Source organism: Pristis pectinata, chromosome 5 (assembly GCF_009764475.1).
Source record: "Pristis pectinata isolate sPriPec2 chromosome 5, sPriPec2.1.pri, whole genome shotgun sequence".
Taxonomy (NCBI): domain Eukaryota; kingdom Metazoa; phylum Chordata; class Chondrichthyes; order Rhinopristiformes; family Pristidae; genus Pristis; species Pristis pectinata.
In genome coordinates this window covers 116,381,690-116,398,709 of record NC_067409.1, presented here as the reverse complement: position 1 = coordinate 116,398,709, position 17,020 = coordinate 116,381,690, and the positions used below count along the sequence as shown (strand labels likewise).

Below are 17,020 nucleotides of genomic sequence, written 5' to 3'. Positions count from 1 at the left end.
ATCCCTCTCCAAGGCTATGATAAAAGTCAAGGAATTATGGTCACTGTCTCCAAAATGCTCTCCCAACAAGAGATCTGAAACCTGATCAGGCTCATTGCCTAGTACCAGGTCCAGAATGGCCTCTCCTCTAGTCGCCCTGTCCATATATTGTGACAGGAACCCTTCAAGGACGTGCCTAACAAACTCTGTCCCATCTATCCCCTTTACACTAAGAAGATGCCAAGCAACATTAGGGAAGTTGAAATCACCTACGACAACAGCCCTGTTATTTTTACACCTTTCCAATATCTGCCTCCCGATATGCTCCTCAGTGTATCTGCTGCTATTGGGTATCTGTAGAATACTCCCAACAGAGCAATTGCTCCCTTCCTATTTCTGAATTCCACCCACACCGACTCAGTCGACAATCCCTCAAGGATGTCCTCCCTTTCTACAGCTGTAATACTGTCCCTGATCAGCAAAGGCACTCCCCCACCTCTTTTACCTCCGTCCCTGTCCCTTTGGAAACATCTAAACCCCAGAATATCCAGCAGCCATTCCTACCCTTGTGACAGTCAAGTCTCTGTAATGGCCACAACGTCATAGTTCCATGTACTTAGCCATGCTCCAAGTTCATCAGCCTTGTTCCTGATACTTCTCACATTAGACACACTTCACCACAACTAACTGACTGCAATTTTGCCCTTTCAACCGCCTATCCTTCGTCAGTCTTTCTACAAGCTGCATCTACTTGCACACCAAACGCACCAACCTCTGACCTATCACTCGGGTTCCCATCCTCCTGCCAAACTAGTTTAAACCCTCCCCAACAGTTCAAGCAAACCCGCCCGCAATAATATTGGTCGCTTTCCAGTTCAGGTGCAACCCGTCCCTTTTGTACAGGTCATACCTTCCCCAGAAGAGATCCCAACGATCAACAAATCTGAAACCCTGTTCCCCGCACCAACTCCTCAGCCATGCATTCATCTGCCTAACCAACCTATTCTTACCCTCACTGGCACGTGGCACAGGCAGCAATCCAGAGATTACTACCCTTGAGGTCCTGCTTTTCAGCTTCCTACCTTTCTCCCTATATTCCCTCTTCAGGACCTCATCTCTTTTCTTACCTACGTCATTGGTAACAATATATACCACGACTTCTGACTGTTCGCTCTCGCCCTTCAGAATGCTGTGGACCCGATCTGAGACGTCCCTGACCCTGGCACCCGGGAGGCAAAATACCATCCGGGAGTCGCTTTCACATCCACAGAATCTCCTGTCTACCCCCCTTAATATTGAATCCCCTATTACTACCGTTCTCCTCTTCTCCCCCCTTCCCTTCTGCGCCACACAACCAGGCTCAGTGCCAGAGATCTGGTCACTACAGGTTTCCTCTGGTAGGTCATTCCACCACCACCACACCCCCCCACCAGTATCCAAAGCGGTATACCTGTTATTCAGGGGAATGACTCTGCACTACCTACCTATTTTCCTTCCTTTTCCTGACAGTCAACCAGCTACCTGCCTCCTACAGCTTAGGAGTGACAGTCTCCCTGTCGCTGTTATCTATGAACTCTTTGTTCTTCCGTAGGAGCCGAAGGTCATCCAGCTGTAGCTCCAGTTCCCTAAGAGTGTCTGTAAGGAGCTGCAGGTGGATGTACCTCGTGCAGATGTAGCCATCAGGGAGACTGGAGGACTCCCAGAACTCCCACATCTCACAAGATGAACACAACACTGACCCTGGAGCCATTTTAACTACTCTGCAAAGGAAAAAATCAAAGACAGAAAGAAAGAAACTTACCAGAGACCTACCTTAGCCTCTGCCTCCTCTCGCTGAAACCTCTTGAGCCAAAGCCTCAAGTGCTCCACTCTAACCCTGACCCACTTCAGCAATGGCCTCTCTGCTTTACCTACCTTCCTTGCAGTCGCTGCTGTTAATTAGTCAATCAACTATTAACAATTTGCAAATATGCCTCTTTTAGACTCTTGCAAGGTGAAACTCACAAGCACACACACAGAGACAGGGACACAAGCCAATCATTGGTAGCATTCCTGTATTCATCAACAGCAGCAATTTACTCAAAGAAGTCCTCACTGTGCACTAAGATGCCAATAACCTGTTCACAAGTGGCAACATGCTGTTCAATGAGGACATCAAGTTGCTCCCTGGTGGCAAATCCCATTCCCTACTGATTTTCAGGTGCTCCCAAGTGGCAGAGATCTTGTTTCCACCTGGAACATGGTGAAATTGCATATAGTCTGAAAGACATTGTGTGTTCTCCATTTAAGCTGCCAAGGCAGCTGTCACTTGAACCGGTGTTGTCATGAAAGCACATGCCCATTTCTTTATTGAATGCATGCAACAGTCCTTATTTTAATCTTACCCTCCCTCACGTCTTTCTCCAATAAATCAATAACTGCATTGCTGCTGTTTCCAGCTCTCATGCAGATCTCATATTTCACCTTATTTGCTGTCAATTTCCATCCAGTCTCATTTAAACAAGGTCCATTTTTGACTGTACCTTCTCAGCTTCTCCACTGCCATCTCAGGGGATGGGTTAGCAATTAATATACAACTCAAAATGAAATGCAGGGAGCAACACTAGACACATACATGGCCTTTTTCAATCTCACTAAGGGCTAGGGCAGGACCACAGAACACCATCTTCAAAGTTCGCTGCCCAGAAAAATGTGTGCATGTTTCCGAGGTCAAGCTCTGGGTCATCATCTGAAGCATACAAGGTGTACCTTACACTCAACATCAGCAAAACAAAAGCTCTATCAAGAGACTCTTAGATAGACACATGAATGATAGAGAAATGGGGGGCTATGAGGGAGGGGAGGGTTAGCTAGATACTAGAGCAGGATAAAATGTCGACACAATGTTGTGGGACAAAGGGCCTGTACTGTGCTGTAGTGTTCTATGTAAAATGGAAGCATCCGTTGAGAAAAGCACGCGGTCAACATTTCAGGTGAGGACCCTTCTTCAGGACTCTATCAATCCATCCATGGTGTTTCAGCAGCAGGAATTGCTACTGCGCCAGATCCATTCATAATTCATTTCTCCCTTTCCACAGTCAGCATTGCTCATATTCTCTTTGGAAAGAGAGAAATAAATTATGAATGGACCTCTTGGACGTACAGTAATTCACAAATTCCCCAGAGGTCCATATTACCAAACAGAAGTGGCCGTTCCCCTCAATAACAGGTGTACCGCTTTGGATACTGTTGAGGGAGATGGCCTACCAGAGGAAAGCCACAGTGATCAGGTCTCTGGCACTGAGCCTGGTCATGTGGTGCAGAAGGGAAGGGGGGGGAGAAGAGGAGAGCAGTAGTGATAGGGGATTCCATAGTAAGGGGGGCAGACAGGAGATTCTGTGGACTTCAAAGAGACTCCTGGATGGTATGTTTATCCAACATACTGAGTAAATATAAGAGCTATATGGGGAGGTGGGGTCAGGTTGGTAAGGGACTTGTCTTCAAGTTCTGCTGTTTTGAAAGCACATTGCAGTTGAAAAACTGTTGTATTTTACCTGAGGGAATCAACTCTTTTTGCTTTGGAATGTCTAGAAAGTAGTTATAGTGGTCGTTATCTGGGAATTTGAGTTTGTGACTCAGTAATTGTAATAAAATGGAAGTTTGTAAAAGTGTGAGCAGAAATGTTGGCTTATTACATTATAGGGATATGTGGTTCTGCTAAGATAAATTGACTTCGATATGCATGCACCTTTATGCATGATGCACAGTCTTACAGGTACATGTTCAGTGCTACATTATGCACAATATAGTAAAAGTAGTAAGTGTTCCAATGCAAACATTGGACACCTTCCACTGGTTATCAGCTGGAGTGCATAATCATAACTAATATTTTAACGTTTACTCGAAGTTAATAATATTTATTCAAGTTTAAAATACCATAATGCAGTGCTACAGAATTTTACTTCCCTTTCTTCATTCTGGCATATTTTTGGGCAAGTTCCCATGAAATGCAGCATGAGATCTTTCTGAGGAAGAATAAGATTACTAGAATGTAATCTTTGATTTTCTTCCTTTTTGAAATAATTAAGAGAATAATTGAGCTAGCAAACAGTTGACTAAAATTAGATCTTTAGTCTGTTGCTGGTACATATGCAATAGTTACCAGATGTTATGAACTTGGCTGTTGAGATACAAGTCAAATATGTTACATCCAGAGTTCAATTCTATTGAAATAGATACTAAAACAGTTTAAAAACAATAAATTTTCCAAGATTATGGACTTTGCTTGGATTTCAACCTCTAGAGAACCTACTTTGTAGAAAACAGTGATATTGACTGTTGCATTTTGGAGCGGCCATTGTCAGAGTGGACAGAGTCAGAGTGAGTGGCTTTGGCACAACAGGCTTAGGTATCAAGAGGTGGAGGCCATCTACAACACTGGTGAGTAACTGGTAAGTAAAGGAAAGGTTTACTGTTATTGTTATAACTTGTAAGTAGACTACAGCTAGGTAAGATGGTTCAGATGGAGGGCAAGGCGATGTGCTGCAGCTGCATGACGTGGGAGCTTAGTGGACCCTGCTGTAGTGCACAGTGACCACATCTGCAGTAAGTGCTTGAGGCTGGAGGAACTTCAGTTCAGAATTGATGAGCTGGAGTCACAGCCTCAAACACTACGAAGCATCACTACAAAGGATTTGATAAGATTACTCGAAGTAAAGGAACCATTGGGAGGTAGTGACCATAACATGATAAGTTTTTATCTGCAATTGGAGAGGGAAAAGGGCAAATCAGAAGGGTCAATTTTGCAGTTGAACAAAGGAGACTATGGGGCCATGAGGGTGGAGCTGGCTAAAGTTGACTGGACTGGCATCCTAGCAGAATTGTCAGTGGAACAGCAATGGCAGGTATTCTTCGGAATAATGCACAAGGTGCAGGATCAGTTTATTCCCCAGAGAAGGAAAGACTCAAAGAAGGGTAAGGGGCCACCGTGGCTGACAAAGGAAGTCAGAGATAGCATTGTTTTAAAAAGGAAGAAGTATGGCAGAGCCAAGCTGAGTGGGAAGATAGAAGATTGGGAAATTTAAGGTGCAGCAGAATTTAATTAAAAAGGTAATTCGGGAAGAAAAAATGAGGTACGAAGGCAAGCTAGCCAGGAATATTAAGGAGGATAGCAAAAGCTTTTTTAGGTATGTGAAGGGAAAGAAGTTAGTTAGGAACAATGTTGGGCCCTTGAAGACCGAATCGGGCGAAATTATTACGGGAAACAGGGAGATGGCAGTCAAATTTAATAAGTACTTTGGATCTGTCTTCACCGGGTAAGACGTAAGAAATCTCCCAGAAGTAAGGATGGACAAAAGGCAGAGGGTGACAGAGGAACTGAAGTGGATTGACATTAGGAAAGAAATGGTGATGGGTAGACTAATAGGGCTGAAGACTGACAAATCCCCAGGTCCAGATGGTCTGCATCCCAGGGGACTAAAGGAGGTGGCTCTAGAAATTGTGGATGCATTGGTGATCATTTTCCGATGTTCCTTAGATTCGGGGACAGTGCCAGAGGATTGGAGAATGGCTAATGTTATCCCACTTTTTAAGAAAGGAGGGAAGGAGAAAACGGGGAACTATCGTCCAGTTAGCCTAACATCTGTGGTGGGGAAGATGCTAGAGTCCATTATTAAGGATGAAATAGCGGCATATTTGGATAGCAATGATAGGATTGGGTCGAGTCAACATTGGGTCGAGTCAACATGGATTTACCAAGGGCAAATCATGCTTGACTAATCTACTGGAGTTTTTTTTGAGGATGTAACCAGGAAAATAGACGAGGGAGATTCAGTGGATGTTGTATACCTCGACTTTCAGAAGGCATTTGATAAAGTGCCGCACAGGAGATTGGTGGGTAAAATTAGGGCTCATGGAATTGGGGGGCGGGTATTAACATGGATAGAAAACTGGTTGGCGGATAGGAAACAAAGGGTAGGGGTGAATGGATGTTTCTCAGAATGGCAGGCTGTGACTAGTGGGGTGCCACAGGGCTCGGTGCTGGGACCGCAGCTGTTTACGATCTATGTTGATGATTTAGATGAAGGCATTGTGAATAACATTAGCAAGTTTACTGATGATACAAAGTTGGGTGGCAGTGCGACATGTGTAGAGGATTTAGGAGAATTCAAGGTGATTTGGATAGGTTGGGTAAGTGGGCAGATACTTGGCAGATGAAGTTTAATGTGGATAAGTGTGAGGTTATCCACTTTGGGAGCAGGAACAGGAAGGCGGATTATTATCTGAATGGTGTGGAGTTAGGTAAGGGGGAAATACAAAGGGATCTAGGAGTCCTTGTTCATCAGTCACTGAAAGTGAATGAGCAAGTGCAGCAGGCAGTGATGAAGGCTAATGGAATGTTGGCCTGTATTACAAGGGGAATTGAGTACAAAAGCAAAGAGATTCTTTTGCATTTGTACAGGGCCCTGGTGAGACCACTCCTAGAGTATTGTGTACAGTTTTGGTCTCCAGGGTTAAGGAAGGATATCCTGGCTATAGAGGGCATGCAGCTAGGGTTTACCAGGTTAATTCTGGGGATGTCGGGACTGTCTTATGCTGAGAGGTTGGAGAGACTGGGATTGTACACGCTGGAATTGAGAAGATTGAGAGGGGATCTGATTGAAACATACAGGATTATTAAGGGATTGGACAAGGTAGAGACAGGAAATATGTTCCAGATGTTGGGGAAGTCCAGGACCAGGGGGCATGATTTAAGAATAAGGGCTAGGCCATTTAGGACAGAGGGGAGGAAAAACTTCTTCTCCCAGAGGGTTGTGAATTTGTGGAATGCACTGCCTCAGAGGGCAGTGGAGGCCAATTCTCTGGGCACTTTCAAGGAGCTAGATAGGTTTCTTATAGATAGGGGAATCAAGGGATATGGGGACAAGGCAGGAACAGGATATTGATTGTTGAGGATCAGCCATGATCTCAAAATGGCGGTGCAGACTCGAAAGGCCGAATCGTCTACTTCTGCTCCTATTGTCTATATTGTCTATCAGGGAGGGAGAGAGTTATGTAGATGCTGTGCATCGGGAGGCAGTCACCCCCCTTACAGCGGGTACTACTAGGGTCCAGGAGGCAGATAGATGGGTGACTGTCAGGGGAGAGAAAGAGAAAGGGAACAGGCAGACAGCGCAGAGGACCCCGGAGGCTGTTCCCCTCAAAAACAGGTATTCCTCTTTGGATGCTGTTGAGGGGGATGACCTACAGGGAACAAGCGGCAGTAGGTCTCTGGCAATGGGACTGGTCCTGCTGCTCAGAAGGGAAGGGAGGAGAAGAGGCGGGCAATAGTGATAGGGGACGCGATAGTCAGGGGAACAGACAGGAGGTTCTGTGGACATGATCGAGAATCCCGGATGGTATGTTGCCTCCCAGGTGCCAGGGTCCAGGATGTCTCTGATTGGGTCCACAGCATTCTTGAGCGGGAGGGAAAGCAGCCAGAAGTCGTGGTACATGTTGGTTCCAACGACATAGGTAGAAAGAGGGATGAGGTCCTGAAAAGTGAGTTTAGGGAGCTAGGCAGAAGGCTGAAGAACAGGACCTCAAGGGTTGCAATCTCAGGATTGCTGCCAGTGCCTCGTGATAGTGAAGGTAAGAATAGGAGGAGACGGCAGATGAATGTGTGGCGAGGGGTTGGTGCAGGGGGCAAGGTTTTAGATTTTTGGATCATTGGCATCTCTTCTGGGGAAGGTGGGACCTGTACAGAGTGTATGGGTTACACCCGAACTTGAGGGGGACTAATATCCTTGCAGGCAGGTTTGCGAGTGTGGTTCGGGAGGGTTTAAACTAGTTTGCAAGGGGGATGGGAACGGAGGGATAGGTCAGTGGAAGAAGTGCATAGAGTAAAGCCAGATATAACACATGGAGAGGCTTTGAGGAAGGAGAAGCAGAGTATAGGGTATAAAATTAGTAAGGTGGATGGGCTAAAGTGCATTTACATAAATGCAAGAAGCATCAGGAATAAGGGTGATGAACTGAGAGCTTGGAAAAATACATGAAACTATGATATTGTGGCTCCTACAGAGACTTGGCTGTCACCAGGGCAGGAATGGATAATGAATATTCCCGGATTTCAGTGTTTTAAAAGGGATGGCGCGGGGGTGGGGGGGGGGGGGGGGGTGTGCTGGGGAGGAGAGAGAAGAGGTGGTGTTACTGGTCAGGGATACTATTACAGCTGCAGAAAGGGTGGATAATGTAGCAGGGTAGAAGTTAGGAACAAGAAAGGAGGAGTTATTCTACTGGGAGTATTCTATAGGCCCCCAGGTAGCAGCAAGGATACCGAGGAGCAGATCAGGAGGCAAATTGTGGAAAGGTACAAGAATAACAGAGTTGTTATCATGGGAGACTTCAACTTCCCAAATATTGAATGGCACCTGCTTAGTACCAAAGGTTTAGACGGGGCAGATTTTGTTAAGTGTGTCCAGGACGGATTCCTGTCACAGTAGGTTGACAGGCCGACTAGAGGGAATGTCATACTAGATGTAGTATTAGGCAATGAACCGGGTCAGGTGACAGATCTCTCAGTGGGTGAGCATTTGGAAGACAGTGACCACTGCTCCCTAACCTTTAGCATTGTCATGGACAAGGATAGGAGCAAAGAGGACAGGAAAATATTTAATGGGAGAAGGGCAAATTATGAGGCTATAAGGTTAGAACTTGCGTGTATGAATTGGGATGACATTTTTGAAGGGAAATCTACTATGGAGATGTGGTCGTTGTTCAGGGATCTCTTGCAGGATGTTAGGGGTAAATGTGTCCTGGTGAGGCAGAGAAAGAATGGCAGGGTGAAGGAACCATGGGTGACAAGAGAGGTGGAACATCTAGTTAGGAGGAAGAAGGCAGCATACATAAGGTGTAGGCAGCAAGGATCAGATAGGTCTCTTGAGAAATATAGGGTAGCAAGGAAGGAACTTAAGAAGGGGCTGAGGAGAGCAAGAAGGGGACATGAAAAGGCCTTGGCGAGTAGGGTTAAGGAAAACCCCAAGACATTTATCACTTATGTAAAGAGCAGAAGGATGACGGGAGTAAAGGTAGGACCGATTAGGGATAAAGATGGGAAGATGTGCCTGGAAGCTGTGGAAGTGGACGAGGTCCTTAATGAATACTTCTCTTCAGTATTCACCAAGGAGAAGGGCCTTGATGACACTGACGACAGTGTTGGTAAGGTTAATGTTCTAGAGCATGTCATTATTAAGAGAGAGGATGTGTCGGAGCTGTTAGAAAATATTAGGACAGATAAGTCCCCGGGCCTGACGGAATATTCCCCAGGCTGCTCCGCAAGGCGAGGGAGTAGGATTGGAGGGTGGCAAATGTTGTCCCCTTATTCAAAAAAAGGTAGTAGGGATAGTCCAGGGAATTATAGACCAGTGAGCCTTAAGTCTGTGGTGGGCAAGCTGTTGGGAAGGATTCTTAGAGGTAGGATCTATGGGCATTTAGAGAATCATGCTCTGATCAGGGACAGCCAGCATGGCTTTCTGAAGGGCAGATCATGTCTCACAAGCCTGATAGTATTCTTTGAGGAGGTGACCAGACAGAATGATGAGGGTAGTGCAGTAGGTGTGGTCTACATGGATTTTAGTAAGGCATTTGACAAGGTTCCACATGGTAGGCTTCTTCAGAAGTTCAGAGGGCATGGGATCCAGGGAAGCTTGGCCACGTGGATTCAAAATTTGCTTGCCTGTAGAAAGCAGAAGGTTGTGGTGGAGGGAGTGCATTCAGATTGGAGGACTGTAACTAGCGGTGTCCCACAAGGATCGGTTCTGGGACCTCTGCTTTTTGTGATATTTATTATTGACTTAGATGAAGGGGTGGAAGGGTAGGTTAGCAAGCTTGCAGATGACATAAAGATCAGTGGTGTGGATAGTGTGGAGGGCTGTCGAAGCTCACAGAGGGATATTGATAGGATGCATAGCTGGGCTGAGAAGTGGCAGGTGGAGTTCAATCTGGAGAAGTGTGAGGTGGTACACTTTGGAAGGATAAACTCCAACCCAGAGTACAAAGTTAATGGCAGGATCCTGGGTAGTGTGGAGGAGCAGAGGGATCTGGGTGTCCATATCCACAGATCACTGAAAGTTGCCTCACAGGTGGATAGGATAGCTAAAAAAGCTTATGGGATGTCAGCTTTCTTAAATTGAGGGATCGAGTTTAAGAGCTGCGAGGTAATGATGCAGCTCTCTAAAACTCTGGTTAGACCACACTTAGAGTACTGTGTCCAGTTCTGGTCACCTCATTCGAGGAAGGATGTGGAAGCGTTGGAAAGGGTGCAGAGGAGATTTGCCAGGATGCTGCCTGGTTGAGAGAGAATGCATTATGAGGAGAGACGAAGGGAGCTAGGGCTTTACTCTTTAGAGAGGAGGATGAGATGAGACATGATAGAGGTGTACAAAATACTAAGAGAAATAGATAGAGTAGACAGCCAGCACCTCTTTCCCAGGGCACCCATGCTCAATACAAGAGGGCATAGCTTTAAAGTAATGGGTGGGAAGTTCAAGGGAGATATCAGAGGAAGGTTTTTTACCCAGAGAGTGGTTGGGGCATGGAATTAGCTGCCTGGGGCGGTGGTGGAGGCAGGTACATTGGTCAAATTCAAGAGATTGTTAGATAAGCATATGGAGGAACTTAAAATAGGGGGATATGTGGGAGGAAGGGGGTTAGATAGTCTTAGGCGAGGTTAAAAGGTCGGCACAACATTGTGGGCTGAAGGGCCTGTGATGTGCTGTACTGTTCTATGTTGCCTCACTGGTGCCAGAGCCAGGGACGTCTCAGATCGGATCCACAGCATTCTGAAGGGGGAGGGTGAACAACCAGAGGTCGTGGTACATATTGGTACCAATGACATAGGTAGGAAAAGAGGTGAGGTCCTGAAGAGGGAATATAGCGAGTTAGGTAGGAAGCTGAAAAGCAGGACCTCAAACGGCAGTAATCTTTGGATTGCTGCATGTGCCAGTGAAGGTAAATATAGGATAATTTGGCAGATGAATGTGTGGCTGAGAAATCAGTGCAGTGGGCAGGGTTTCAGATTTATTGATAATTGGGATCTCTTCTGGGGAAGATATGACTTGTCCAAAAGGGATGGGTTACACCTGAACTAGAGGGGGACCAATATTCTTGTGGGCAGGTTTGCTAGAACTGTTGGGGAGGGTTTCCAACTAGTTTGGCGGGGGAATGGGAACCAGAGTGATAGGTGATAGGTTGGTTCATTCACAGTACAAGTAGATGCAGAGTGTAGAAAGACTGTGAGAAAGGATAGGCAGCTGAAAGAGCAAAACTGCGGTCATTTGGATGGGCTGAAGTGTGTCTACTTTAATGCAAGAAATATCAGGAACAAGGGTGATGAACTTAGAGCGTGGGTGGGTAAGTATGTGGAACTATGTGGCCATTACAGAGACTTGGCTGTCGCAAGGGCAGGAATGGCTGCTGGATATTCCGAGGTTTAGATGTTTCAAAAGGGACAGTGGCGGAGGTTAAGAGATGGGGGAGTGGCTTTGCTGATCAGGGACAGTGTCACAGCTGTAGAAAGGGAGGATGTCCTGGAAGGATTGTCCACTGAGTCAGTGTGGGTGGAAGTCAGAAACAGAAAAGGAGCGATCACTCTATTGGGAGTATTCTACAGACACCCCAAGAGCAGCAGAGACACTGAGGAGCAGATCAGGAGGCAGATTTTGGAGAGGTGCAAAAATAACAGGGTTGTTGTCATGGGTGATAACAACTTCCCTAACCTTGATTGACACCTCCTTAGTGTAAAGGGGATAGTTGGGATGGAGTTTGTTCGGTGTGTACAGGAAGGATTCCTGACACAGTATGTGGAAAGGCCGACTAGAGGAGAGGCCATACTGGACCTGGTACTAGGCAATGAGCCTGATCAGGTTTCAGATCTCTTGGTGGGAGGGCATTTTGGAGACAGTGACCATAACTCCTTGACCTTTACCATCGCCATGGAGAGGGATAGGAGCAGACGATATGGGAAAGTATTTAACTGAGGTAGGGGGAATTATGATGCTACTAGGCAGGAACTTGGGAGCGTAAATAGAAACAGATGTTCTTGAGGAAATGCACAGTGGAAATGTGGAGTTTGTTGAAGGAATACTTGCATGGGGCTCAGGATAAGTTTGTCCCATTGAGGCAGGGTAAGGATGGTAGAGTAAAGGAACCGTGGTTGACACGAGATGTAGAATATCTTGTCAAGAGGAAGAAAGAAGCTTACCTAAGGTTTGGAAAGCATGGATCAGACAGGGCTCTGGAGAGTTACAAGGTAGTCAGGAGGAAGCTTAAGAATGGACTTAGGAAAGCTAGAAGGGGGCATGAGAAGTCCTTGGCGAGTAGGATCAAGGAAAACCCCAAGATGTTCCACACGTATGTGAAGAATAAGAGGATGACTTGAGTGAGGGTGGGACCAATCATGGATAAAAGAGGAAACGTGCCTGGAGTTGGAAGAGGTAGGGGAGGTCCTTAATGAATACTTTGCTTCGGTATTCACCAAAGAGAGAGACCTTGATGTTTGTGAGGATGGCGTACAACAGACTGATACGCTAGGGCATGTCAATGTGAGGAGGAGGATGTGCTGGTACTTTTGAAAAACATTAGGATAGATAAGTCACCAGGGCCGAACAGGATATATCCAAGGTTATTATGGGAAGCGAGGGAAGAGATTGCTGTGCCTTTGGCGACGATCTTTGTATCATCACTGGCCGCAGAGGTAGTGCCAGATAATTGGAGAATGGCAAGTGTTCTTCCTTTGTTTAAGAAAGGAAGTAGGGATAACCCTGGGAATTATAGACCAGTGAGTCTTACTTCAATGGTGGGCAAATTACTGGGGAAGATTCTTAGAGACAGGATTTATGGGCATTTAGAGAAGCATAGGCTGATTAGGGACAGTCAGCATGGATTTGAGAGGGGCAGGTTGTGCCTCACAAGCCTGATTGAATTGTTTGAGGATGTGACAAAGCACATTGATGAAGGTAGAGCAGTGGATGTGGTGTACATGGATTTTAGTAAGGTGTTTGATAAGGTTCCTCATGGAAGGCTTATTTAAAAAGTCAGGAGGCATGGGATCCAGGGAAACTTGGCTGTGTGGATTCAGAATTGGCTCACCCATAGAAGACAGAGGGTGGTGAGAGATGGAAAGTATTCTCCCTAGAGGACGGTGACCAGTGGTGTTCTGCAGGGATCTGTTCTGGGAACCCTGCTCTTTGTGATTTTTTATAAATGACTTGGATGAGGATGTGGAAGGGTGGGTTAGTAAGTTTGCTGATGATACAAAGGTTGGGGGTGTTGTGGATAGTGTAGAAGGTTGCTGTAGATTACAACAGGATATTGATAGAATGCAGAGCTGGGCTGAGCAGTGGCAGCTGCAGTTCATCCTGGATAAGTGTGAAGTGATACACTTTGGGAGATCAAATTCGAAGGCAGAATACAAGGTTAATGGCAGGCCTCTTAGCAGTGTGAAGGAACAGAGGGATCTTGGGCTCCACGTCCATAGATCCCTCATGATTGCCGTGCAGGTCGATAGGGTTGTTAAGAAGGTGTATGGGATGTTGGCCTTCATTAGTCGGGGTATTGAGTTCAAGAGCTGCGAGCTGATGTTGCAGCTCTATAGAACTCTGGTCAGACCACACTTGGAGTATTGTGTTCAGTTCTGATCACCTCTTTATAGGAAGGACGTGGAAGTTTTAGAGAGGGTGCAGAGGAGATTTCCCAGAATATTGCCTGGATTGGAGAGCATGTCTTATGAGGATAGGTTGAGCGAGCTAGGGCTTTTCTCTTCGGAGAGGAGGAGGATGAGAGGTGACTTGATAGAGGTGTACAAGATGATAAGAGGCACAGATCGAGTGGACAGTCAGAGACTTTTTCCCAGGGCAACAATGGCTAACACGAGGGGACATAATTTTAAGGTGACTGGAGGAAGGTATAAGGGGGATGTCAGGGGTCAGTTTTTTTGCACAGAAAGTGGTGGGTGCATGGAATGCACTGCTGGCAGATGTTGTAGGGGCAGATACATTAGGGACATTTAAGAGACTCTTAGATAGACACATGAAAGATAGAAAAATAGGGGACTATGTGGGAGGGAAGGATCAGATACATCTTAGAGCAGGATAAAATGTCGGCACAACATTGTGGGCTGAAGGGCCTGTATTGTGCTGTAGTGTTCTAATGTATTATGTCTTGCATGCAAGTATAAAACCACTGGTAAATGAATGGGCTGTTTACAACTGTATGTAATATACAGATTAATTACTTATGCTGATAAATAAAACTGAAAATTAAGCTAAATCTTGCACAATCCCCTTAGAGGCATACAATAAGGTGCAATTGCCTCTACTATTTTTAAGTTGTGCAAAGGTGAACAATGCATGAACAAAGGCAGCAAAGTTTAATTTTTTTTAAACTGATTGCTGATAGAGCAATATGCATATTCAATGTAATATCCAATAGTTCACATTCATTACTATTTAAATAAATGTTGAAAGTTCAGAAATGAAGGGAATAAACTGCAAACATTGGTCAATAAACTCTCAACATATATTTGACACTTATTATTTAAGTAGTCTTGGAGATCACTTTGAATATGCATTTTCTTCCCTCATTTTTTTTTTACAAAGCAAATTTTCATGATGCCTTTGTTCATTCATTTGTCATTTAGTGTTGCTCACATTACCAGCAGTCCTAACACATCTTTGAGATTGCTATTAGTAATTGCATATTCTTTAATGAGGTATAAACTATTCATTGAATAAATTGTTCTGCCCAAAATAGCTAAACTGTTTCAATTTTAAACAATGCCTTCTTTAAATGATGGAAAGGATACCTTAAATTCTGAGAGCCATTCCTCCACCACCCCTTTGTCTGCTGCCAGCATCTTCTCACATTTGCTCCACTTAATTCAACCTTTAAAAGGGAACATGCCAGGATTAGAATCATGGGTTCAGAAGTAATTACAACAATTTAACTTGGAGCATTCAGAAAAAATTGAGCTGTCTTTATATTCTTCAACAATTGGGATACTATCATTGCAAAAACAAAAATCCAAGAAACTAAACTTCACTTGTAATGGGTAGTTTCAAGTACTTAAAATAATTAATGTTATGCCAGCATCAATTTAGCACTCAAGCACACTAAAATTGTATACACTTGAAACATATGGGAGCAGAGCCAAATTTTCTTCCTGACCCACCCTCTCCCTCAACCTAACCCGTCACGAGTGCAACCATTGGGAAATCTCAGGTAGACTGAGCTATGCTACTGGACTCCTAGGAAAGTCCAATGAAGAGCGTATTCACAGATACTTAGCATTTATTATTCAGTATGCTTGGGACTTGTGTTTGACTATGCGTGGCAGAAATAGATGAATGTTGGGAATTGTAGAACCAGCAAAAACCACGCCATTACTTCCACTGGAGCTCATTTTGAATACTGAGTAAGAAAATCCAATTTCAACAATAACCTTGCAGTAAAATTTAGCCAAATTTCAAAGTTTAAAAAAATTAAAGACTTCAAATTAAACATATTTATTGAATATTTGTAAAGCAAACCTTTAACTGCTGCTGTACTGTGGTATTTTTGTAGCTCTTTGCCCTCATAGAAGCCAGACACAAGTATATGGCAATAGTGCTTTAATTTTAGATATGAAATGATACAGCCAAAAATCAGATTGGAGTATGATGCAATAGGGCATTCTGATACCATGTGGAAAGTCCACATTTGAACTGCTTTCCATTTATTTTGGATGGGCTTCTCCGCTGATTTCTGTTACTGTTATAATTCTGGATTTGATAATGTACCATTCAGCAATTTAATTTGATCTTGGGGAAAATAGCTAGTTAATGAGCAACTAGTTTATTTGCCTTTAGTTTTATTAATTGTGGGGATGGGTATTGAAGTATTTAAACACACCCATTACATTGTTTCAAAAACATTCTTACAACTGAAGGAGTTTGAAATCAAAATGTACCCCACAATTTCAAAGAAAATGGCATGAACAACTTGCACCTGTCAGTTAAGGCCAGAATTCTTTAAACTTGTATTTTTAATTTTTTTCTTGCGTAACCACCCAGCCTCTGCTCAAAGACACACCCAAAACATCAGGCAAGGTTATAACTTGTATCATTATTAATGCAATTTCCTGTTTAAACTTCCTGCATTAGCACTTGCAATAACATGACACTGAACAAAACAACTGCCAGAATCTAGCATTTAAATGTTTAGCAAGTCAAAAGGGAACTACAACAGGATAAGCAGGCACACAAATGCTTAAAACCGGAGTGAAAACATAGCGAGTAAAAACCTGTTTTATTTCTTGATTACATTCATTTAAAATAACTGCTCTATTTTTGAATAGTGGCAATCTCCATTCGGAAGTATACATAGAGCAGTACAGCATAGGAACAGACCCTTCAGCCCACGAGGTTGTGTGGAACAAATTAAATAAATAACCAAATGCCCAACTAAACTAATCCCTTCTGCCTACTTGACGTCCATATCCCTCCATATCCCCTAGGACTCAACACCTCCCTCTGTAATTGGATCCTTGACTTTCTAACAAACAAACCACAATCAGTGACGATAGGCAGTAATACCTCCGGCACGATTATTCTCAACACTGGTGCCCCACAAGACTGCGTCCTCAGCCCTCTACTCTACTCCCTATACACTCACGACTGTGTGTCCAGATTCTGCTCTAACTCCATTTACAAGTTTGCAGATGATACCACCGTTGTAGGCCGTATCTCAAACAGCGATGAGCCGGAGTACAGGAAGGAGATAAAGAGCTTAGTGGAATGGTGTCATGACAACAACCTTTCCTTCAATGTCAACAAAAGAGCTGGCCATTGACTTCAGGAAAGTGGGCGGTGTACACGCACCCATCTACGTCAATGGTGCTGAGGTCGAGAGGGTTGAGAGCTTCAAGTTCCTGGGAGTGAACATCACCAACAACCTGTCCTGGTCAAATCACGTAGATGCCATAGCCAAGAAAGCTCACCAGCACCTCTACTTCCTCAGGAAGCTAAAGAAATTTGGTTTGTCCCCT

General features: G+C 44.5%; 1 protein-coding gene across 5 annotated transcripts in view; it reads right to left on the bottom strand.

The window, feature by feature from the left end:
- hycc1 (hyccin PI4KA lipid kinase complex subunit 1) overlaps window positions 1-17,020 on the bottom strand; it is a 110,801-nt gene that overhangs the window by 47,529 nt on the left and 46,252 nt on the right. For all 5 annotated transcript variants that reach the window (XM_052015384.1, XM_052015388.1, XM_052015389.1 and 2 more), the window contains one exon: window positions 14,801-14,880. In XM_052015384.1, the coding sequence (XP_051871344.1) occupies window positions 14,801-14,851 (51 nt within the window). In that variant the 5' untranslated portion in view covers window positions 14,852-14,880. The remainder of the gene's footprint in view (window positions 1-14,800; window positions 14,881-17,020) is intronic.